Below are 26,200 nucleotides of genomic sequence, written 5' to 3' on the forward strand. Positions count from 1 at the left end.
GAGTCCTTCAGAAGTAGCCTTCAGGCGAGGTCACGAGGTCACCGTCTGGGAGCAGCGGATGAGCTGAAACGTTCAACGTGGCTTGTTTGAACATGCTTAGACAATTTACAATCGATGCATTATGCTTGGGCATGCTTGTATGGGGTTGTTTTTGTTTATTAACTAGGCGTGCCTTGCAGTTCCACGCGCGTTAATTTGAGGATAAAAATTGCTTTTAGCCTTCCTCCGTAAATGGGCTATCCACCACAAAATGATTTTTTCAATTCGGAACTGAAATTAATAGGATGAACAAACAAACTTTTCAGTTTGGGAATTGGGGATAGGGTCAGCAACGCACTTGCGATGCTTCTGGTGTCGCAGGTGTCTATAAGCTACCGTAATCGCTTACCATCAGGTGAGCCGTACGCTTGTTGCCGACCTAGTAATAAAAAAATAATAATTGACTAGCTCGTCGGCGCAGTTTGTAGTGGCCCTGATTTCTGCTCCGGGGGTTGTTGTTTCGATTCCCGCCCGAGTCTGGGCTATTATTTATATTTATTTTAACACAGCAGCCTTTCGCAGTCCACTACTGGACATAGACCTCCACAGTCACCACGCTGGGCAGGCGGGTTGGTGACCGTAGGGCTGTCTTTGTCTGTATTGTGTTTGTGTGTTGTTGTATTTATATTTATTTAAGTAATAATAAAATATTTAGCTATACCAGTCGGCTGTTACCTATAACGCAACTACACAAGCATTAAATCGCTTACCTTAGATACAGACGACCGTGTGTGTACGCGTACAGATAAGGTTCCAAACTTTTCCTACATGAAAAACTAGCCAAATATAAATGTAGGTGATACGAGGTTCACCGGGTCATCTAGTTTGATATAATTTGTCTTCAGTCGCGTTTCGGAGATGACACTAACTTTTTTTAAATATTTTTTTAACCGACTGAATAATTGTTTGCTGGCAAACGAAAAAAAACCGACTTCAATTACATCGACAAGTAATACAACGTAGGTAGATGAAAAAATAGTCAAGTAAATACGCATAAACATGTAAACATAACTCGAAAAGTTGTAATCAGATCTCGATGAAATTTAAATGTGACCACGTGATAAACTTCGGCTTTCGAATTAAAAATCATCAAAATCGGTACACCCAGTAAAAAGTTATGCGGATTTTCGAGAGTTTCCCTCGATTTATCTGGGATCCCATCATCAGATCCTGGTTTCCTTATCATGGTACCACACTTAGGATATCTCCTTGCCAACAAAAAAAGAATTATCAAAATCGGTCCATAAACGACGAAGGTGTCCCCGAACATACATAAAAAATAAATAAATATATACGGTCGAATTGAGTAACCTGCTCCTTTTTTTAAGTCGGTTAAAAATGACAATTCGAAAGTGCTTTCGAAGCCTATTTAGCAAACGCAAATATTCTCGATCTTGTACATAACTCTGGAATCTCATCTCTATTCCCCTATTTGCAAAAGTAGTATATGTAAAATCCCTCGTAACACAGCGAAAAGTCGGAAAAAACATCGATTGACAGTAAATAATGCAAAATGAGAAACTGTATAATTAAAACTGCGTGCGAGGAATGAAATCATACGCTTAGCATTGACATCGCACATCCATGCATACAACACGTGCCGCATGGCTTCACTCACATTTGAATTTACCCATGTACTGTATGTATGTATGTTTATATATATGGAATTACATGTAGGTTGATATGGTATTTTTTTTTATACCACTAGGTCGGCAACAAGCGTACGGCTCACCTGATGGTAAGAGATTACCGTTGCTTATAGACCTGCAATACCAGAAGCATCGCAAGCGCGTTGCCGACCCAATCGCCAATCCTCCCACGAGCTCTGGTCACCTTACTCACCACCAGGAACATAACACCGCTTGAAAGCAGTATTATTTAGCTGTCATCTTCTGTAAGGTCGAGGTACTACCCCAGTCGGGCTGCTCCATATTTTGAGCAGGAAATTCCTGCTGTGCCTACCTCAGTTCTCAGGTATTATTTAAAAAAAAATTAGTGTAACTGCGGAACTTCTTGCTGATTCTTCTCTGCAGAATCTACATTCCGAATCGTTGGTGGCTTCACTTTTAACGATAATTAGTATATGATTGTATTATTTTTAACCGACTTCCAAAAAAGGAGGAGGTTCTCAATTCGACTGTTTTTTTTTAATGTATGTTACATCAGAACTTTTGACTGGGTGGAGCGATTTCGACAAATGTTTTTTAATCGAAAGGTGGTGTGTGCCAATTGGTCCCATTTAAATTTATTTGAGATCTAACAACTACTTTTCGAGTTATATCTAATAATGCGTTTTTACTTGACGCTTTTTTCGTCGAGCTACGTTGTATTACTCGTCGATCTAATTGAAGTCGGTTTTTTTTCGTTTGCTAGCAAACACCATTATTATGTGCAATGAATGACGTTTGAAAAAGTCCTTTTGAAGCTTATTTGAATGAAGTAATTTTTGATTTTGATCTTGTATTGTAAGATGTAAATAGTAAATAAGTACGTTTAGTAAAAAAATACACAAATATGAATTGAAACAGTACTCGTATGTATAAAGTAAAACCTGCTTTTCTATATTGGAAAAGATAATTAGTAAAAAGCCAAAAACACCAAGTATGCTTTAGACCACACGACTGAAGTAAAACTTACGAATTAATTTACGAAACGAAAAGAGAGTTACTCTCTTTCTATCTTCACTAACTTATATCTCCCTCTCAACTTCCGTTCGCCTCACCTGATCACACTTTTCGTAACGCCCTTGTCATGCATTCACCAGCTCACTCCCCAAGTCAAAAAATTTATGCTAAGAGGTTACCGTAACCTATGGACGCCTGCAACACCAAGTTATCCCAGGTACCCCTACTCACCACTACCACCCCCGGTACCACTACACCCCTACACTTTCTCAAAGTACAAGCGAGTTCAGACCACCTTCCTCACACAGGAACACAACACTACTTGAAAACAGTGTTATTTAGCTGTGATCTTCTGTAAGGTCGAGGTGCTTTCCCCAGTCGGACTGCTCGAGAGCAGGAGGAGGATTTTGAGCAGGAGCTGTTGTGCACTACCTTTGCAAGGATTTTGTTTTGGGTCCTCTGAGTGTGTAGTGTAATATTTATTAATTTTAATATTGGTTTTTGGCACTGCCATTTTTTATATAGCTTGGTTGGCAAACAAGCATACGGTTTACCTGATGGTAAGCGATTACCGTAGCTTATAGACGCCTGCAATACCAGAATCATCACAAGCGCGTTGCCGACCCCATACCCAATTCCCCCCAGGAGCTCTGGTCATTTACAAATACGTTCTAATATGTTCCAGCCTGTAATATCCCACTGCTGGGCATAGGCCTCTTTCCTCATGTAGGAAATGGATCAGAGCTTAATTTACCATTCTATACAATGCGGATTAGCTGATATATTCCCTACTATGAGCAACGATCCGATGATAATGGACCGACAGCTTAACGTGCTCTCCGAAGCCCGTTGGGGAGACCCACAAGGAAATAAATATTTGTATAAACGTAAATATCCACTCCGCCGACACGGCACACGCACTATTACACCAGAGCGGTCATCCTCCTTGTCGGTAGTGTGAGTAATCCATTTAATTTAACAACGGTGTGTTTGTTTTCAGGTAGCAATAAAAATAATAGACAAATCTAGGTTAGATGAGGATAACTTGAAGAAAACGTTTAGGGAAATAGCCATCATGAAGAGACTCCGGCATCCGCACATAGTGAGACTGTACCAGGTATGTCGTCAAACGATATTGTAAGGTCTAAGCTTTCACGTTCACTCTCAACACTACTTTTACGGTGATTGTTTTTTTTTTATGTCACTAGGTCGGCAAACAAGCGTACGGCTCACCTGATGGTAAGCGATTACCGTAGCTTATAGACGCCTGCAACACCAGAAGAATCGCAAGCGCGTTGCCGACCCAATCCCCCCAAGAGCTGTGAGATTGTGTGGAGTGTGAGATTGTGATTTTCAATCTCCCGATACTTCGATGCCGTTGACGACATCGATGCATCGGTCACAGAACTGGCTGTTGCGTTTTATTTGATCCGCGCATATGACAAACATTCGTATTGACTATACAGGTGTTTGCCGTTCGCTGGGCGTTTGTGCTTGTGTATTTTGTGTTTCACGAAACCCGGCATAGGAATAAATCTTAGCGCCTTGAGTGTGAGGCGTCATTCATTTAAAATGTTAAATAAGTTTTTAAGTTCCCACATTGACGCTCAACAGTTTTACTTATTAACTTACCGCCGGTGACGTTGAAAGTACCATGTCTATGTCATAAGTCGCCCGTGACCACTGAATGTACTTTAGACTGTTTGACTTACGATGGCTACTTGACTCAGGATATTTGTCGTGGTGGGGATTTCGTGTGTGTGTTTCTGGATCCCAGACATGTGTCTTGATGCTGACTTAATCCTACTGGGGTCTTTCTAGAGTGTAAGGTTTGTATCGATACATATAACAAAAATGTAAGGGGTCGCTGTCTGTGCATATAAGATATATGAGAAAAAATATTATTGTGACCTTTATCAACGCAAATAGCACCCAAAACAATAATTGTCAGAATTTTTGTCTGTTTGTCTATGTATTTGTGCACGCTAATCTCGGAAACGGCTTATCCGATTTAGATGTGGTTTGTACTAATACATTGTACGCAAGCTTGGCTTAACATTTAGTGTTTGTTTCATATCAATCGGTACATAAATAAAAAAGTTATGCCAATTTAAAGAATCGCATTGAATATGTAGTCACTTTTCCACACGGACATAGTCGGGAGCAAAGCCAGTATACATATATATATCCTATTTCTTCAATTTATTCATCATTTTGTCTAGTTATTCTGTCTCATAGTCCGCTGCAATTATGATGATGTAATGTATCGTTATGATGCTGCTCAATGTGATAATATTTAACGGAACTGGTCCCCAGGTGATGGAGAGCACTCACACGCTGTACCTTGTAACAGAATACGCGCCAAATGGTGAAATTTTTGGTAAGTGTATTTAAAAATTTTAATTTTTCTTTAATCAAAAAACTAGGGCTTCGCACGGTTGCAAAAACTATCAGTATTCCTCTACTATATTATGCATGTGTTATACATATAAACCTTTCTCTGGAATCACTCTATTTACTAATGAGAACCGCATCAAAATCCGTTGCGTAGTTTGAAAGATCTAAGCACACAGACAGCGGGAAGTGACTTTGTTTTATACTATGGAATGATAACTTACACAATTAACATACATTAACAGTAAACGTTAAAGTAAAGTAACATTTCCTTTTATAATACTAGCAACCCACCCCGGCTTTGTACGGGTGCAATACTAATGCTATAAACAACAAAAGATATGTTAAAAACTTCTAAAATTATCAGTGTTTCTCTACCATATTATGCATGTCTTATACATATAAACCTTTCTCTTGAATCACTTTATTAAAAAAACCGCATCAAAATCCGTTGCGTAGTTTTAAAGATTTATACATACATAGGGACAGACAGCGAGAGGCGACTTTGTTTTATACTATGTAGTTATATATATCATGTTTTATGGGATATTTTCTTATAATTTTTGAAATACGGTTAAAACAATAATCTACCAAAACTACAAGTTTGTTATCAAAGAATTATAACTTATTTAGTAGATTACCGAAACTGTCAAATCATATGTTTGTTAACGATCTATTCGTATTCTACTAATGACATAATTGTGATTGATTTATAGTTATTTGACTACGGTTTGAAATGCTTATTACATTAATATCTTTACGAAGTTTGTGCCAACAATCTCTATTTTCCCGATTTTTTTATAATTTTGGTCCAGATTTAATCTTTGATATTTAGGTATATAAAGATTGGCATAATCGACTGCAGTGATCCTGCCTTCTGTTTTTAGATAGTTTCGTTGGATCTAGATTTGATTTTTGGTATTTGAAGCTTAGGAGCAACGATTCACATATAAATCTGTATATTAATAGTGAAGCAAAAACTTGGTACCCCTTCACGAACATTGCGCGGACGGAGGAGTATGAAATTTCGGACGCTTATAGTTTATATAGAGAAGGAGTGCAGAATAATAATATATTATTAAAATTATACATAAAAATATATTAGATCAGTAAAAAAAAGCATTACACACACTACCATGTATTTGACACACACGCATATTATACTGTTGTTGATTATCTAAAGTCTTTAGTCAAAACGAAAAATTAAAAAAAGGTTCTTTATTTTCATTTTTTTTTTTGTTTAATTTAAATTTTTAATTATGGTCGAATTTCGACATTTGGGCGACCACTAGCACATATAAAAAAAATTAAAATTTTCCCCTTGAACCCGCCGGCAGATCATCTGGTCTCAAAGGGGCGAATGCCAGAGTCAGAGGCGGCGCGGGCCTTCGCTCAGATGGTAGCCGCAGTCGGGTATTGCCACGCGAATGGAGTTGTACACAGAGATTTGAAAGCGGAAAACCTTTTACTGGATAAGGATATGAATATTAAGGTACGGTGTAAAGTTGTAACAAATTAAGACTGACTATTTTGTCTTAAATTGAGATTGTTATCTCAACCACACCATATCCATATCCTCCATATATTCTCCACCCTGCATTGGCAGAATAAACCGTGCTTCACTGGTTCAACTGAAAGCCATTATGGGTGAGACCAAACGAGCTTAATTTTGTGAGTTGTTAGTCGCGTAATATCTGCTGCGTTCGGTTTAATACAAAAGTCCGAATTTCTGAAAAGGCAGAATTTCTGCCATCGAAATTACGCGACTGACAACTGACGAATTTACGCTCGTTTGGCCTCACTCTAAACATATCATCAAAGATACAGTTGAAGTAGTATTAAGTATAGCAGAAAATATCTTGGTCGAAGTTTGGAGCTGCCGGAGTGGGCAGTACCTCAACCTTACAGAAGATCAGTGATACTTATCTCAAGTAGTGGTGAGTGGCCAGAGCTGGAGATGTATTGACTGTGGGTAAGTTACTCGTATTGCAACCTTCTTCAGACTATGGTAATCGTTTGCCATCAAATGGGTCATAGGATATTTTGCTCCTAAAGTGGCATAAAAACAAAGTTTTTTTTTATACAACTAGGTCGGCAAACAAGCGTATGGCTCACCTGATGGTAAGCGATTACCGTAGCTTATAGACGTCGCCAATCCTACAAGCATCACAAGCGCGTTGCCGACCTCACCCCACTCCCCCCAGGAGCTGTGGTTACCTTACTAAAGGAACACAACACTGCTTGAAAATAGTGTTCTTTAACCGTGATCTTCTGTAAGGTCGAGGTACTTTCCCAGTCGGGCTGCTCCATATTTTGAGCAGGATATATCCTTCTGTGCCCTATCTCAGCTGATCTGTTGCACCTATTATTACGAAATTTCCACGTCATAATTCAGTTATACAGTTAATAAAACACTCTGGTGCAAGTCTTTTGTTGAAGGTTACAGGCCATGAAACATCAATCGTTCAAGTTCTTTGCAATAGCCACGGAACTCAGGTTTAATGAGGCCGTTTTTCTTTCAGCTAGCAGACTTCGGTTTTAGTAATGAATACACAGCAGGGTCTCCGCTGTCCACGTGGTGTGGAAGTCCGCCCTATGCCGCCCCAGAGCTATTTGAAGGGAGACATTATGATGGACCCAAGGCGGATATATGGGTAAGCCTCCAGAGATACCTGTTAGCGATTTTTACTCATAATACACATATCCGCCACCCCGCAGTGTTAAATAAATAAATAAAAAATCATCTATCTTGGAGTCAATCATAGTCAGAGCCTTTTTAGTCAATTTCATTGGAATTGTTTGATGTCACACTTGGAGTGAGTGCCCCCCCCCATTCACCCAAGTTCAGGTAAATGTGATTAAAAGAGACAAGGTATGAGTTGGGTTCGCTTGCACGTGGAAGCTGTCTAACTATCTTCAAAAATAATAAATTTTAATGTCGATTACTTTTTTTTTTAGTTCATGAATTTTAATAATCCAATTTTACTGATGTAAAATCCAATATAATAGTCAGAGAAAATCGACTACATCAATTCAGGTCGTCAATAATATTGTCTTTTCTTAATTTTAAACCGACTTCCAAAAAAGGAGGAGGTTCTCAATTCGATTGTATTTTTTTTTTATGTATGTTACCTCAGAACTTTTGACCGGGTGGACCGATTTCGACATTTTTTTTTTAATCGAAAGGTGGTGTGTGTCAATTGGTCCCATTTAAATAATGCATTTTTACTTGACGCTTTTTTCGTCGACCTACGTTGTATTATACCTCATAACTTTCTACTGGATGTACCGATTTTGACAATTCTTTTTTTGTTGGAAAGGGGATATCCTTAGTTTAGTACCGTAATAAGGAAACCAGGATCTGATGATGGGATCCCAGAGAAATCGAGGGAAACTCTTGAAAATCCGCAATAACTTTTTACTAGGTGTACCGATTTTGACTATTTTTTCGTCGATCTACATTGTATTACTCGTCGATGAAATTGAAGTCGATTTTTTTTTTCGTTTGTGAGCAAACAAAATTATTTCTTTAGAGGGCTTTCATTAAAAAAAAGTGTGTCTTTACTTACGTACGCACGTAAGAAGTTATACTTCATTCGCTAGCTAAGTTCACGTTGCTAACTTCTTCGTTGACTAGCTAACTTCAGGATGTTGGTTTTATGTGATGGTGTGCGCGCATCGTAAATATTTACTATCATCATTTTTTACTAACGCCTCAAAAGCAGTATTTATTTATTTATTTAACACCAACAAGATAGAATCTGACACTAGACAGATATAATCATAAACAAAATATCTTAAGGGGCTACACTACCTCAGCTCGAATTCAGATGTCACCCGTACTAACCACGCGTGAGAATTGAGAGCGCTTGGTTGTTCATCGCGCGAATTATATGTGTTTTCTCCCCACAAACATTATCAAAAGTTATTTTCTAAAAAACGCAACATATAAAATGTTCTTCATACTTATTTCAATTACCATGCTTAATCTCAAGTCCATAACTTCTATACTTACTGAGGATATTAAGGTTTTAATACAATAATAGAGGTAACTGCGATTTTTTTTGTATCGAGAAAATTTTATGGAATAGTGTTTTCGAAACATATGAAAGATAGTTTATGTCCTGAACTTTACCATACATAAATTTCAAACTTAAATATTCGGTACTTTGGAAGATATGGACATCCTGCCGAGTGGAAAATAAGCAATTTGAGGTAGCATACACTCTTAAGTCGACTGATGGCGGGATAACCATCCAACTGCTGGCTTTGAAATACACAGGCCGAAGACGGGCAGCAGCGTCTTCGGTGCGACAAAGCCAGTACTGCGGTCACCAACCCGCCTGCCCAGCGTGGTGACTGTGGGCAAAACACACGAGTTCACGTTATTTTTGGCGTAAACTTGTGGAGGCCTATGTCCAGCAGTGGACTGTATAGGTTGTAATGAAATGACACTCTTAAAAGCTAAGCGTTATCTTACACATCTACAGTTAGACTCATTCTATTAATTAGGCACGTATACATAAAGATTATTATTATTAATAACAAACAATAAAAGTATAACTTCAATAAGTTCAGAAACTTCCCAGTCGTATCATTTGTGGTAAATAGTTTTTGTTGAATTACAGAACGTTTCCTATTACATCTGGGAGCATTATATAACATTGTAATATACCTTATGTTAAAATATAGCGATTTTTGAATTTTCACTTGATTTTGCTGTGACAGCGACTGTTTTAAGTGTAGCCTTTTTAGCGGTAACCATGCTTAGTTCCGTAGCTTTCACATGCTATATTCACATTTCGCACTTGATATTAACATTTCAGACGTTAAGTTATTGTTTTCACATGGTTTTTTAACAAACGATACAACTGATGTTTAACAACTGAGAGATAGATGCTTTAAAAAAAATGGCGCGCCACTTATCGTTTCGCTCCAAAGCAATACAAGCATAAATTCATTGTTTTTGTTTGAATAACTGTAAAGGCAAAGGTCGAAGACCACACAGCCTTGTTTCATGTTATGTTATGGTTTTTTAACGAACGATACAACTATCGTTTGTTAAAAAACCGTGTGAAAACGTTAAATTAACGTGTGAAATGTTAAAATCATGTGTGAAATGTGAAAATAACATGTGAAAACTATGGAACGGAGCATGTGTAACGTAAGTTGTATCCTTTGTTGATCTTGGAGTCGAGATCGTTTTTACGTACTCCTGTTTGAAAATAACTTATGAAACGTGAAAATAACGTGTGAAATGTGAAAATAGCGTGTGAAATGTGAAAAAGCGCTTGTGAAATGTGAAAAAAACGTGTGAAAGCTGCGAAATTCTTATTTTTACCTCAAAACTTTAACCATGGACCATCTCCATAACCATGGGGTTTCGAAGTGTGAAAGTGGTACTGGAGGTAGCGTTCACCCCCCCCTTTCCCCCACGATCCCGAAAGTCGGTTTTTCCTAATCTAAAGCTTTACCAATATTTTAGCTTCATTTTTATGTTTTTGACTAAGTTACCTTTTATAGTATTTCTGTAAACCTTCCAGTCTCTAGGCGTGGTGCTGTATGTCCTGGTGTGTGGGGCTCTGCCCTTCGATGGGAGTACGCTGAGTGAACTGAGGAGCGTGGTCCTCAGCGGGAAGTTCAGGATACCCTACTTTATGTCACAAGGTAACTTTAATGGAAATGTGATGATGTATGTAGTATGTACCTATTTGGTTTTAAATTGGAGAAAAAATAAATCCCTGAAAATTTACACAAACTTTATTTTGAGATAAAATAACAAAAAGCATGCATATTAATGCATCTAGAAAAATATGAACCGTAAATTATAAATTTTAAATATGAATTGGTAACATATGTCAAAACTTTAGAACGAGTAAATAGTATTTAACAATGAACCAAGACTCCGATAAGTAATGTAACGACCAGGTTTTATCGAGGAGTTTAATGGGCTGTATAGCGTCAAGCTAACGGCCACGAGAGCGGGGAGCTGGCCGTAAGTGTAACTGAGTGCTGGTGGTGGTTCCAGAGTGCGAGCAGCTGATCCGCCACATGCTGGTGGTGGACCCGGAGCGGCGCCTGTCGCTGCGGGGCGTGGCGCGCCACCGCTGGCTGCAGCACCAGCCGGGGCCCGGGCCCGGCCCAGGTGAGGCTGGACTGCTGGTCGGCGACGGCCGGTCGCGTAGCGCGTCGACGTCTGCAACACCAGAAGCATCGCTATGTTGCCAACCTACCCCCAATCCTCCCCAGAATTCTGGTCACCTTATTCACCAACAGGAGTATAATATTGCTCGAAAGCAGTATTACGTAGCTTCTATGTTCTGTAAGATTGAGGTACTTCCCCTGTCGAGCTGCTCCAGATGATGAGCAGGATATGTCTTGCTGTATCCTACCTCAGTGACGTCACATGTATGTAGATAGTGTGACTCTAGACGAGCCGCACCATATTTTGAGCAGGAAATTTCCTGCGGGCCCTACCTCAGTTGAATAGATAGTTATAGACATTTAACATTCAATTGTGCTAAGAGTTGACTGTTATTAACGACAAAGGCTTTTTTTAACGGTGAAGGTGAAAACCAATCATACGAACACCCTAATTGTAAGCGATTACCATAGCCTATAAGCGGCTGCAAGCCGGAAGCCAGCGCTCGCCGGCTGACTCTGAGCGCGGCACTGTCGCCGCTGGTGGTGCCGCGCTCAGCCCAGCCCCTGCCCGCAGACGCGGCGACGGGCGCGTGCGAGTGCCACGGCGCGCGCGCGGCGCACGGCGCGGCGCTGCACGACGCCGTGCTGCGGCGCGTGCTGGCGCTGCCGGGCCTCACGGCGCAGCGCGTGCAGCAGGTGAGCCCGCCGCCCACCGACACTCACTCACGCGTGCTGACACACACTGACACTCACGCGTGCTGGCGCTGCCGGGCCTCACGGCGCAGCGCGTGCAGCAGGTGAGCCCGCCGCCCACCGACACTCACTCACGCGTGCTGACACACACTGACACTCACGCGTGCTGGCGCTGCCGGGCCTCACGGCGCAGCGCGTGCAGCAGGTGAGCCCGCCGCCCACCGACACTCACTCACGCGTGCTGACACACACTGACACTCACGCGTGCTGGCGCTGCCGGGCCTCACGGCGCAGCGCGTGCAGCAGGTGAGCCCGCCGCCCACCGACACTCACTCACGCGTGCTGACACACACTGACACTCACGCGTGCTGGCGCTGCCGGGCCTCACGGCGCAGCGCGTGCAGCAGGTGAGCCCGCCGCCCACCGACACTCACTCACGCGTGCTGACACACACTGACACTCACGCGTGCTGGCGCTGCCGGGCCTCACGGCGCAGCGCGTGCAGCAGGTGAGCCCGCCGCCCACCGACACTCACTCACGCGTGCTGACACACACTGACACTCACGCGTGCTGGCGCTGCCGGGCCTCACGGCGCAGCGCGTGCAGCAGGTGAGCCCGCCGCCCACCGACACTCACTCACGCGTGCTGACACACACTGACACTCACGCGTGCTGGCGCTGCCGGGCCTCACGGCGCAGCGCGTGCAGCAGGTGAGCCCGCCGCCCACCGACACTCACTCACGCGTGCTGACACACACTGACACTCACGCGTGCTGGCGCTGCCGGGCCTCACGGCGCAGCGCGTGCAGCAGGTGAGCCCGCCGCCCACCGACACTCACTCACGCGTGCTGACACACACTGACACTCACGCGTGCTGGCGCTGCCGGGCCTCACGGCGCAGCGCGTGCAGCAGGTGAGCCCGCCGCCCACCGACACTCACTCACGCGTGCTGACACACACTGACACTCACGCGTGCTGGCGCTGCCGGGCCTCACGGCGCAGCGCGTGCAGCAGGTGAGCCCGCCGCCCACCGACACTCACTCACGCGTGCTGACACACACTGACACTCACGCGTGCTGGCGCTGCCGGGCCTCACGGCGCAGCGCGTGCAGCAGGTGAGCCCGCCGCCCACCGACACTCACTCACGCGTGCTGACACACACTGACACTCACGCGTGCTGGCGCTGCCGGGCCTCACGGCGCAGCGCGTGCAGCAGGTGAGCCCGCCGCCCACCGACACTCACTCACGCGTGCTGACACACACTGACACTCACGCGTGCTGGCGCTGCCGGGCCTCACGGCGCAGCGCGTGCAGCAGGTGAGCCCGCCGCCCACCGACACTCACTCACGCGTGCTGACACACACTGACACTCACGCGTGCTGGCGCTGCCGGGCCTCACGGCGCAGCGCGTGCAGCAGGTGAGCCCGCCGCCCACCGACACTCACTCACGCGTGCTGACACACACTGACACTCACGCGTGCTGGCGCTGCCGGGCCTCACGGCGCAGCGCGTGCAGCAGGTGAGCCCGCCGCCCACCGACACTCACTCACGCGTGCTGACACACACTGACACTCACGCGTGCTGGCGCTGCCGGGCCTCACGGCGCAGCGCGTGCAGCAGGTGAGCCCGCCGCCCACCGACACTCACTCACGCGTGCTGACACACACTGACACTCACGCGTGCTGGCGCTGCCGGGCCTCACGGCGCAGCGCGTGCAGCAGGTGAGCCCGCCGCCCACCGACACTCACTCACGCGTGCTGACACACACTGACACTCACGCGTGCTGGCGCTGCCGGGCCTCACGGCGCAGCGCGTGCAGCAGGTGAGCCCGCCGCCCACCGACACTCACTCACGCGTGCTGACACACACTGACACTCACGCGTGCTGGCGCTGCCGGGCCTCACGGCGCAGCGCGTGCAGCAGGTGAGCCCGCCGCCCACCGACACTCACTCACGCGTGCTGACACACACTGACACTCACGCGTGCTGGCGCTGCCGGGCCTCACGGCGCAGCGCGTGCAGCAGGTGAGCCCGCCGCCCACCGACACTCACTCACGCGTGCTGACACACACTGACACTCACGCGTGCTGGCGCTGCCGGGCCTCACGGCGCAGCGCGTGCAGCAGGTGAGCCCGCCGCCCACCGACACTCACTCACGCGTGCTGACACACACTGACACTCACGCGTGCTGGCGCTGCCGGGCCTCACGGCGCAGCGCGTGCAGCAGGTGAGCCCGCCGCCCACCGACACTCACTCACGCGTGCTGACACACACTGACACTCACGCGTGCTGGCGCTGCCGGGCCTCACGGCGCAGCGCGTGCAGCAGGTGAGCCCGCCGCCCACCGACACTCACTCACGCGTGCTGACACACACTGACACTCACGCGTGCTGGCGCTGCCGGGCCTCACGGCGCAGCGCGTGCAGCAGGTGAGCCCGCCGCCCACCGACACTCACTCACGCGTGCTGACACACACTGACACTCACGCGTGCTGGCGCTGCCGGGCCTCACGGCGCAGCGCGTGCAGCAGGTGAGCCCGCCGCCCACCGACACTCACTCACGCGTGCTGACACACACTGACACTCACGCGTGCTGGCGCTGCCGGGCCTCACGGCGCAGCGCGTGCAGCAGGTGAGCCCGCCGCCCACCGACACTCACTCACGCGTGCTGACACACACTGACACTCACGCGTGCTGGCGCTGCCGGGCCTCACGGCGCAGCGCGTGCAGCAGGTGAGCCCGCCGCCCACCGACACTCACTCACGCGTGCTGACACACACTGACACTCACGCGTGCTGGCGCTGCCGGGCCTCACGGCGCAGCGCGTGCAGCAGGTGAGCCCGCCGCCCACCGACACTCACTCACGCGTGCTGACACACACTGACACTCACGCGTGCTGGCGCTGCCGGGCCTCACGGCGCAGCGCGTGCAGCAGGTGAGCCCGCCGCCCACCGACACTCACTCACGCGTGCTGACACACACTGACACTCACGCGTGCTGGCGCTGCCGGGCCTCACGGCGCAGCGCGTGCAGCAGGTGAGCCCGCCGCCCACCGACACTCACTCACGCGTGCTGACACACACTGACACTCACGCGTGCTGGCGCTGCCGGGCCTCACGGCGCAGCGCGTGCAGCAGGTGAGCCCGCCGCCCACCGACACTCACTCACGCGTGCTGACACACACTGACACTCACGCGTGCTGGCGCTGCCGGGCCTCACGGCGCAGCGCGTGCAGCAGGTGAGCCCGCCGCCCACCGACACTCACTCACGCGTGCTGACACACACTGACACTCACGCGTGCTGGCGCTGCCGGGCCTCACGGCGCAGCGCGTGCAGCAGGTGAGCCCGCCGCCCACCGACACTCACTCACGCGTGCTGACACACACTGACACTCACGCGTGCTGGCGCTGCCGGGCCTCACGGCGCAGCGCGTGCAGCAGGTGAGCCCGCCGCCCACCGACACTCACTCACGCGTGCTGACACACACTGACACTCACGCGTGCTGGCGCTGCCGGGCCTCACGGCGCAGCGCGTGCAGCAGGTGAGCCCGCCGCCCACCGACACTCACTCACGCGTGCTGACACACACTGACACTCACGCGTGCTGGCGCTGCCGGGCCTCACGGCGCAGCGCGTGCAGCAGGTGAGCCCGCCGCCCACCGACACTCACTCACGCGTGCTGACACACACTGACACTCACGCGTGCTGGCGCTGCCGGGCCTCACGGCGCAGCGCGTGCAGCAGGTGAGCCCGCCGCCCACCGACACTCACTCACGCGTGCTGACACACACTGACACTCACGCGTGCTGGCGCTGCCGGGCCTCACGGCGCAGCGCGTGCAGCAGGTGAGCCCGCCGCCCACCGACACTCACTCACGCGTGCTGACACACACTGACACTCACGCGTGCTGGCGCTGCCGGGCCTCACGGCGCAGCGCGTGCAGCAGGTGAGCCCGCCGCCCACCGACACTCACTCACGCGTGCTGACACACACTGACACTCACGCGTGCTGGCGCTGCCGGGCCTCACGGCGCAGCGCGTGCAGCAGGTGAGCCCGCCGCCCACCGACACTCACTCACGCGTGCTGACACACACTGACACTCACGCGTGCTGGCGCTGCCGGGCCTCACGGCGCAGCGCGTGCAGCAGGTGAGCCCGCCGCCCACCGACACTCACTCACGCGTGCTGACACACACTGACACTCACGCGTGCTGGCGCTGCCGGGCCTCACGGCGCAGCGCGTGCAGCAGGTGAGCCCGCCGCCCACCGACACTCACTCACGCGTGCTGACACACACTGACACTCACGCGTGCTGGCGCTGCCGGGCCTCACGGCGCAGCGCGTGCAGCAGGTGAGCCCGCCGCCCACCGACACTCACTCACGCGTGCTGACACACACTGACACTCACGCGTGCTGGCGCTGCCGGGCCTCACGGCGCAGCGCGTGCAGCAGGTGAGCCCGCCGCCCACCGACACTCACTCACGCGTGCTGACACACACTGACACTCACGCGTGCTGGCGCTGCCGGGCCTCACGGCGCAGCGCGTGCAGCAGGTGAGCCCGCCGCCCACCGACACTCACTCACGCGTGCTGACACACACTGACACTCACGCGTGCTGGCGCTGCCGGGCCTCACGGCGCAGCGCGTGCAGCAGGTGAGCCCGCCGCCCACCGACACTCACTCACGCGTGCTGACACACACTGACACTCACGCGTGCTGGCGCTGCCGGGCCTCACGGCGCAGCGCGTGCAGCAGGTGAGCCCGCCGCCCACCGACACTCACTCACGCGTGCTGACACACACTGACACTCACGCGTGCTGGCGCTGCCGGGCCTCACGGCGCAGCGCGTGCAGCAGGTGAGCCCGCCGCCCACCGACACTCACTCACGCGTGCTGACACACACTGACACTCACGCGTGCTGGCGCTGCCGGGCCTCACGGCGCAGCGCGTGCAGCAGGTGAGCCCGCCGCCCACCGACACTCACTCACGCGTGCTGACACACACTGACACTCACGCGTGCTGGCGCTGCCGGGCCTCACGGCGCAGCGCGTGCAGCAGGTGAGCCCGCCGCCCACCGACACTCACTCACGCGTGCTGACACACACTGACACTCACGCGTGCTGGCGCTGCCGGGCCTCACGGCGCAGCGCGTGCAGCAGGTGAGCCCGCCGCCCACCGACACTCACTCACGCGTGCTGACACACACTGACACTCACGCGTGCTGGCGCTGCCGGGCCTCACGGCGCAGCGCGTGCAGCAGGTGAGCCCGCCGCCCACCGACACTCACTCACGCGTGCTGACACACACTGACACTCACGCGTGCTGGCGCTGCCGGGCCTCACGGCGCAGCGCGTGCAGCAGGTGAGCCCGCCGCCCACCGACACTCACTCACGCGTGCTGACACACACTGACACTCACGCGTGCTGGCGCTGCCGGGCCTCACGGCGCAGCGCGTGCAGCAGGTGAGCCCGCCGCCCACCGACACTCACTCACGCGTGCTGACACACACTGACACTCACGCGTGCTGGCGCTGCCGGGCCTCACGGCGCAGCGCGTGCAGCAGGTGAGCCCGCCGCCCACCGACACTCACTCACGCGTGCTGACACACACTGACACTCACGCGTGCTGGCGCTGCCGGGCCTCACGGCGCAGCGCGTGCAGCAGGTGAGCCCGCCGCCCACCGACACTCACTCACGCGTGCTGACACACACTGACACTCACGCGTGCTGGCGCTGCCGGGCCTCACGGCGCAGCGCGTGCAGCAGGTGAGCCCGCCGCCCACCGACACTCACTCACGCGTGCTGACACACACTGACACTCACGCGTGCTGGCGCTGCCGGGCCTCACGGCGCAGCGCGTGCAGCAGGTGAGCCCGCCGCCCACCGACACTCACTCACGCGTGCTGACACACACTGACACTCACGCGTGCTGGCGCTGCCGGGCCTCACGGCGCAGCGCGTGCAGCAGGTGAGCCCGCCGCCCACCGACACTCACTCACGCGTGCTGACACACACTGACACTCACGCGTGCTGGCGCTGCCGGGCCTCACGGCGCAGCGCGTGCAGCAGGTGAGCCCGCCGCCCACCGACACTCACTCACGCGTGCTGACACACACTGACACTCACGCGTGCGAGTGCCACGGCGCACGGTGCGGCGTGCGTGAGGCCGCCGCCCACTCACACTCGTTCATCCCTTCCATCTAATCTGGACTGACAGCTAAGAATACGTGTCCTGGTGAATCTCCCCACCGTGCCTCGGAGAGCACGTACAGCCGTCGGTCCCTCTTGCTATCAAATACACCTGATAGCGATATTTACTCAGTAAGGAATATATCCGCCTACCAGCAGTGGAGCGGCGTGTTGGATTAAGCTCCAATCCTTCCCCTACTTGGAGAAAGAGGTCTACGCCCAGCTGTGGGATGTTACAGGCTAAACATTAAATATCTTATCGTAAGATATTACAAAATTAATTCATGAGTCATCTCAGCCAAAATACGTCATTGTGTAGGGGAACACCTTATCTAATCTTTTTATTTAAAGGATATAATTATGATACTTCATTTACTTAAATAACATAATTATTATGATTTATTTCCAGTCAGTACAAGAGGAACGCTTCGACCACATATCTGCTATTTACCACTTGCTAATGGATAAACTGCAACAGAAGGATGACTCCGAAGATATGGACAGAGGTACTTTATTAAACCACATATATAACGTGACACAACAGGCGTGCCATTGAATATTTGAATGGGATGTATGTAATAAGTGGACAATTACAATATTTCTCAATTAATAGACAAGTGAGAGGAACTAACTCAAACCACATCATATTCTACATACTATTTCTAACACATTTATAACGCGACACGGCAGGCGTATTATTGACTATTAAGTAAGGAGGGCTATAGTAGGGGAAAGTTTTAAGTTGCGTTGTCTTACCGCGATACTTATACGTTTCTTAAACTTATAAATTACAAGCGAGAGGTACTTTTTTAAATCTACTATAGTAGGGGAAAGTTTTAAGTTGCGTTGTCTTACCGCGATACTTATACGTTTCTTAAACTTATAAATTACAAGCGAGAGGTACTTTTTTAAATCTACATATGTATATTTCTAATACATTCATAACGCAACACGCTACGCGTGCCCTCGAACTTGTATGTAGGAGGGCTCAGAGTGGGGGCAAAAAAATCTATCGTTGTGTTGTCTCTGCATTTTTAGAACTTACCAATTTATATACAGGATGAATAGTAACAAAAGGCAATAAATTAAACCACAAATACTACACATTATATAACATACATGTGACGCCACTGAGGTAGGATACAGCAGGACATATCCTGCTTAACATATGGAGCAACCCGACTGGGGGAGTACCTCGACCTTACAGAATATCAAATATCTATAAGCTACAAGTTATCTATACCCTGTTTTTTTCGCTACGGACTAAATTGACACATGCGAATGTCAATTTTCGAAATAATGATACCAGCTTTTTAGTAATAGTATTGTACTAAGATACCGGTTTTATGAATCGTAACTTTTTACTTTGCCCACATAATTTTATTATTATTATTTGAAGAATCTTTTAAAAATCATGGTAACTAGGGAGCATCAGAGATAAAAAAAATATTTTTCAATTTTAATTACTCATTATACGGAGTAAATACAAAAAAATATTTATTTGTTCTTGAAGAATACGCAGTAATAAGTTAGAAATTGGTCGATAGACTGTAGCTATTGCCATTAAAAACGAAAACACGGCGCTATTTTGAATACATGGCATTCGTCCTTCAACCTCTGAAGTGTTCGAATGCGCCCGTTGTCGTATGCGATTTCACGTGTTATTTGTTTCCTTTTCGTTGAGTTTGTTTGTTTTGTTTTTTTTTTAAAGTGAATCTTCTCTAGGTCACGCGTCACATTTTTCCGTTACGCGCCATCTTTTTCTTGTCTCTACCACGGTTACTAAATCTTGTGGAATGTAAACAATATATTTCATATTTCAGTTACCATAAGCCATTAATAACAAAAATATATAATAACGATAACAATGATAGTAATAATTCTATTATAATTAATGAAATGCTGTAATAATCTTAGTAGTAATAAGGTAAAATGAAGTAATTGTATTATTTGAATTCATTTCTATGATAATAAAAGCCTTTTGTTAAACTTTATCAAATTTAACTTTAATAACCAATTTCTGTAAAGTTGCATATAGTAGATCATTTTTCGAAAAATAAGGTCATAAACAAGTTTCACGTCTTACGTGTGTACACCAGTACATGCACACATTTTTGTTACGTTGTTTTTTTTTGTTGTTAAGTTTTGTTATTTTATTTGAGCCATATATAATGGACGCTCAGCCCTCAACTTTGTCGTGTAAACGTGCTGAATAAAACTTTTCGCCAAGAAAAAGACATAAGCATATTTCTTTCACCGCAAGTGGAAAAAACATGATAATGAACGCGTACAAATATGTATACACCGAAAAGAGAACAGAATCTCCAACTGAAACGCCGAAGTAAAAGGAATGTGTTTTAAAAACTGCTGAAATTTTAAACTAGCCAGGAGTTCGGTGTACAAAGTGCTCAAGGAGCACAAGGAGAATGAGAATTTGAGCGCTCCAAAAGTTGCACATAATGCAAATTATAAAGAAAAACTGGTACCTCCGGTATCATTGCCACCCTTCGGAACCCCATGGTTATGCAGATATTATGGAGATATCCATGGTTAAAGTTTTGAGATTAAAAGAAGAATTCCGCAGCTTTCACACGTTTGTTTCACATTTCACATGTTATTTTAGAACAGGAGTACGTAAAACTGATCTCGCCTGCAAGATCAACAAACGATACGAACTGACATAAACGACAAAGACAACATAGACTGAGATAGATAGATCTCCATAATATCTCCATAACTATTGGTTTCCGAATGATGGCAGTCTTACCTAGTGTAGGTCACCCTCCACCCTCCATCCTCCATCCCCCAAAACCCTATAATTCCATAGTTCTTAATCTAAAGCATAGCCTTAATTTGCATGTGATTACTAAGATTAATAAATACTTAAAAAATAGGTGTGTTTCATTTATCATATCTATACATTAGCCATACAGGTACATATATAGGTATGCCTATAGGTACATTATGGTTGTCGCCACATTCTAAAGTTTTAAAGACACATTTTTGTAATTATTGCTGAAAAACGATGCAAGATTGTAAATTACGTAAAGTTACGGTAGTGGCATATCACTATTAATGATTCGCAAAAAACTAGCAACACAACAACACAGGCTATAGTTGTATAGAAAAAATAAACGTGACAGAAAAGTACACAAACCGGAATTCAATACACGACCACATGTAATAAAGCACATAAAAGCACAAGCTATTTGAGTGAATTCTTGTCGATAGTTAATTATATTCAATCAAGACAGATGCACAATAACTAGGGACCATACAAAATTCTATACCTTACATTACATTTTACGTAGTTTTCCCATTGGCCTTAGACCGTCTGTTGCAGACAATTTAGACAGTGTCAGATAGACACTGTGTCGCCTAGGACACTCTAATCATATAATCATATAAATACATAACATTGTGATACTAATTCCCATTACGATATATTCCAGATTCACTGGATTCCACGACTGGCAAACCGCTGGATCTCACTAGTTGCAAGGTAAACGTTACATAATTGCTGTTACTAAGATTTGTAATCACTAAATATTTTAACTTTTTATATCTTCTACTAATTATGTTGGATACTTGAAATTAGTTTAGTTTATTGTTGTTCTAATTAGAATCTATATTTTGAAAAATCTAGTTTTGTAGGATTTGTAAAATGATGATTAAATAATCATTAATTAATTAAAAATGTAAAGCACTCACTATAGATGGCGCCACGGTCGCTTGGACCGAATATAAAATCATCATATCAAAAATTTCGATCTAGCGAGTATATCGTTCCATAGCTTAATTGGCTAGAGCGCCGACACGGTACGTCGGAGATGCAGGTCCGATCCCCGCTGGAGCGGTCGGTTTTTGATATGATATTTAAAAAATGTTTAGAATTTCCTAATGTGTGGGTAATACAAAAATAAAAATCGTACAAATTAATTAATTTATAAGTGATTTTAAAGCTTCAATAAGGAAATTGTCATTTTTATTTATAGCCGTCTTCAAAAAAGTAAGACGTTCTGAATTTATTATTATTAGTTTCTTGTCGTGTGGTCTCATTTAAATTTGATCAAAATCTAACAAAAACTTTTTGAATTGTCACTAGTGATGCGTATTTAATTGACTTTGACTAAGTTAATGTTTGCGTTGTTAATGCGTTTTAGGTGCGACAAAGCCAGCCCTGCGGTCACCAACCCGCCTGCCCAGCGTGGTGACTATGGGCAACACACATGAGTTCACGCCATTTTTGGTGCGAACTAGTGGAGGCCAATGTCCAGCAGTGGACTGCAATAGGCTGAAATGATGATGATGATGAATGATGAAGTTAATGTTCTGATTTTTTACTTGTCGATGAATGCTAATTTTTTTTTTTGCTTGAGAATAAACACAATTATGGTATCGTTATTGATGTATCTAAACATATTCAGTGATAAACATGCGCACATAAGAAATATATATTTCTCTGAACTACTAGAACTGACTAGAACTCCTAAACGGCTGAACCGATTTGGTTAAAATTTTGAACGTATATTTCTATGGGTTCTTGGATGGTGTGAAAATTGGATCCGGTATGTAGCGCTGCTATCGGTATGTCAGCAATCAAATTCGGTAGCTGTATTCCGGGCAGGACAACGTCTGCTGAGTCCACTAGTTTAAGTCTAAAACTATTAATTTCAATTTCAGATAAACGAAGATGAGAAAATGGAAGCCGAGGACAGCAGTTCAGGGTTTGAAGGGCTCCAGGCGCCCGAGTATCTCGCCGCGGGGCAGGGTGATAGCTTTGAAAAGGTCTGATTTTAAATAATTATAAAAGTATTTTAATCTGGGGTTCTTTTTGACCCCCGACAAAATGATCACAGTTAATTTGGGCTTATGTTGATTAGTTTTCATTGTAACTCCTTTTTTTTCTTGTAATATTGATACATAAAATTATTTTAAATGTGGGGTCTTTTTGATCTCCATTAAAAAAACTTTGTCACCGATTCATTAGCTGAAATATTATATGAAAAAATAAAAATTTACTCTTGAAAGAGTAACAAAAAAAATAATCATCAATCGAATTTCTAAACTTCTATTTTATATGTATTTAAATCCTTTGGAGGTTACAAGAGTTCACAATGCACCACAGCTAATTAACAAAACCCTCGGTCCCCAGTTCGGGTCCGGGCCGCGCCCCGGCGAGCCGGCGCCCCCGGAGCGCTCGCTGGCGCACGAGGCGCCCGCCGCGCGCCGGCACACCGTGGGGCCCGGGGACTGCCGCCAGGTAGGGGGGTTGTTTGGTGTAACCTAGTGAGACCCCACTTGACTGACCGACCCTAGGTGAAGAACAACTGCTTTAGCGTAACTCTTTCTACCGCTGCTGTGCATACTTTACCTTTTTTTAAGTAAAACTTCTTTACGCATGCTTGACTTGAGGAGTAAGCTGGTAAATGCGTGACGAGAGCGTTACGGAAAGTGTGATCGGGCGAGCTGTGTGGCTACGGCACTAAAGAATTTAGCCACCCCCTCTCTTCCCGTGGGTGTCGTAAGGGGCGACTAAGGGATAACAAGGTTCCACAACCACCTTGGAACTTAAGAAGCCGACCGATGGCGGGATAACCATCCAACTGCTGGCTTTGAAATACACAGGCCGAAGACGGGCAGCAGCGTCTTCGGTGCGACAAAGCCAGTACTGCGGTCACCAACCCGCCTGCCCAGCGTGGTGACTATGGGCAAAACACATGAGTTCACGTTGTTTTTGGCGTAAACTTGTGGAGGCCTATGTCCAGCAGTGGACTGTATAGGCTGTAATGATAATGATGATCGGGCGAGGCGAACGAAAGTTGAGAGGGAGATATAAGTTAGATGGAGCTAAAGAACTTTTACTTCAGTCGTGTGGTCTAAAGCATACTCGTTTTTTTTACTCAAAATGTGATATTAACTTGTAAACAAAATAACATAAATACAATACATAATACAATTAACAGTAAAAATTATTCTGATTGAGTATTTTGCTATATTTGTTATCTCCCGTATGGTCTAGTGGCTAGGATACCTGGCTTTCACCCAGGAGGCTCGGGTTCGATTCCCGGTACGGGAATCAATACCTTTTTTAATTTTTTCTTTCTAATATATTTTATTTTATCATTAATCAAAAGATTTAAAAATAATATTGTGATTATTATTTAATGTAAAAAGTTGTAATGAAATCAACATGAAATAGTTTTTGCGTTATACGATAGATGTCATCACTAGTGCTTAAGATAAACTTCGATACAGTGTTACTGTTTATATTTTAATTTATTAAATTTTTCTTAAAAGCCATTATTTCCAGTTTAAATTGTAAATATTATTTTTTTTATGTCATTTCAAAATGTCAACAAGTTAGAAAATAACTTATGTATTTTTCTTAATCTATGAAATTATAATTAAATTTTTTTACTTCACCTGACAATAACGAAACTAAAACGATTTCCAAAAAAGGAGGTTCTAAATTTTATTGTAATTTTTTTGTATGTACTTCGTACTTTTGACTGGAGACAGATTTCGATGACTTTAATCAAAAGCTGATACTTTTTATGTGGTCTCATTTCAATTGATCCTACCTTGTCGATGTAATTGAAGCTGGTTTATTATTATTTATTTGTGTATATTATATGTCTTATATTGTTATGTATGTTGCAGGCAGGCGAGCTGTCTGGTCGGAATGTACCTCACTGTGCTTCAGCGCACTTCAGCGTAAGTATTAAAATAAATATAATATTTATTTAATCTATACATATAATAAAATGGTAGGAAAGTCAAAACTGTACATTGAATATTTATTTTAAAGAATACTTGGGGTGTGATCTACAATCGATACCGAAGCCAAAAATATAGTTTTTGGAATTTTAGTCTGTTTGTCTGTTTGTCTGTATGTATGTCCGAGATAAACTTAAAAAGTACTGCATGGATTTACGTCAAATTTGGCACGAATATTATGAAGAAGTCGCTATCACCTACGGGGAACGAGCAGTGAAGTTTAAAATTAAAGCCATCATATATATCATTTTAATAATTCATTAATTTACAGAACAATAGCAATAATAAAAAATTTATTTGTAGATGCCGGTAGAGCAAGCAATAATCTGTAAAATGATATATAATGTATGTGGAGAAATTGTAAGATGTTTTTTTCCCTAAAAAGGGAGGCAAATATTACCTTATATACGTTATCTTAGCGTAATAACAGATAATTTAAATAATTTTCTTATGAACGTCAATTTCACTTCCTATATCATCTCCCGTATGGTCTAGTGGCTAGGATACCTGGCTTTCACCCAAGAGGCTCGGGTTCGATTCCCGGTACGGGAAAAATCTTTTTCTAATGTTTTTTTATTTCTTTTTTAAATAATACAGATAATATAATTTATTATAATTATGTTTCTTTAAATTAAATTAACCATTTTTTTTAAATTGTTTTTAAACTTTCTAAAGTTTATCTGATTATTTCATTTTTCTCAATAAAACGTACAAAGTTATATTTTATTTGTTAATAGTGGTAAATTATTTTGGTAAATTATTTTGTGGCCAACAATTATACACCGATACTAGAGACCCGCCCCAGCTTCGCACGGGTGCAATGCTGATACTAAATATACTAAAGAATGTCTTTATTTATAGTGTGAAGCCACCTTATAGCATGGTTATTAACATAATAACAACATTCAAATATGCGTCGTTAGATTACACGTTGTTACAGAATGCGTTGAGGAAATAAAGGTTCACTGCTCGTAGGTGATAGCGTGATAATATGTAGCCTATATGTTGACCCGACTTCTTAATAATATTCGTGCCAAATTTGATGTAAATCCATGCTGTACTTTTTGAGTCTATCCCGGACATATATATAGACAAACAGAAAAACAGACAAACAGACAAAAATTCTAAAAACTATATTTTTGGCTTCAGTATCGATTGTAGTTCACACCCCAAGTATTCTTTTAAAAAAATATTCAATGTACAGTTTTGACTTTCCTACCATTTTATTGTATGTATAGATATACCGATCTAATATAGTAATTATCTATGTTTTAATTATTTGCCATTCTCTGTAATCTTAAGTAATTTAAATGGGTTTTTACAGCCTTCGCTCATCACTGTGT

The 26,200-nt window shown here is 45.6% G+C and overlaps 1 protein-coding gene and 2 non-coding genes across 3 annotated transcripts in view; all 3 read left to right on the top strand.

Annotated features, from left to right (window-relative positions):
* The window catches only part of LOC123668051 (serine/threonine-protein kinase par-1), a 74,516-nt gene that overhangs the window by 24,221 nt on the left and 24,095 nt on the right, over nucleotides 1-26,200 (top strand). The window contains exons 2-13 of the mRNA XM_045601844.1: nucleotides 3,664-3,780; nucleotides 4,980-5,043; nucleotides 6,395-6,549; nucleotides 7,580-7,711; nucleotides 10,601-10,724; nucleotides 11,086-11,202; nucleotides 11,776-11,897; nucleotides 18,487-18,583; nucleotides 21,530-21,579; nucleotides 22,761-22,865; nucleotides 23,233-23,340; nucleotides 24,741-24,794. Of these exons, the coding sequence (XP_045457800.1) occupies nucleotides 3,664-3,780; nucleotides 4,980-5,043; nucleotides 6,395-6,549; nucleotides 7,580-7,711; nucleotides 10,601-10,724; nucleotides 11,086-11,202; nucleotides 11,776-11,897; nucleotides 18,487-18,583; nucleotides 21,530-21,579; nucleotides 22,761-22,865; nucleotides 23,233-23,340; nucleotides 24,741-24,794 (1,245 nt within the window). The remainder of the gene's footprint in view (nucleotides 1-3,663; nucleotides 3,781-4,979; nucleotides 5,044-6,394; nucleotides 6,550-7,579; nucleotides 7,712-10,600; nucleotides 10,725-11,085; nucleotides 11,203-11,775; nucleotides 11,898-18,486; nucleotides 18,584-21,529; nucleotides 21,580-22,760; nucleotides 22,866-23,232; nucleotides 23,341-24,740; nucleotides 24,795-26,200) is intronic.
* On the top strand, nucleotides 24,085-24,156 carry Trnae-uuc. Its single transcript has one exon. It is a non-coding gene; the product is annotated as a tRNA-Glu (tRNA).
* Trnae-uuc lies at nucleotides 25,338-25,409 on the top strand. The gene has a single exon. It is a non-coding gene; the product is annotated as a tRNA-Glu (tRNA).

This window comes from Melitaea cinxia, chromosome 30 (assembly GCF_905220565.1).
Source record: "Melitaea cinxia chromosome 30, ilMelCinx1.1, whole genome shotgun sequence".
Taxonomy (NCBI): domain Eukaryota; kingdom Metazoa; phylum Arthropoda; class Insecta; order Lepidoptera; family Nymphalidae; genus Melitaea; species Melitaea cinxia.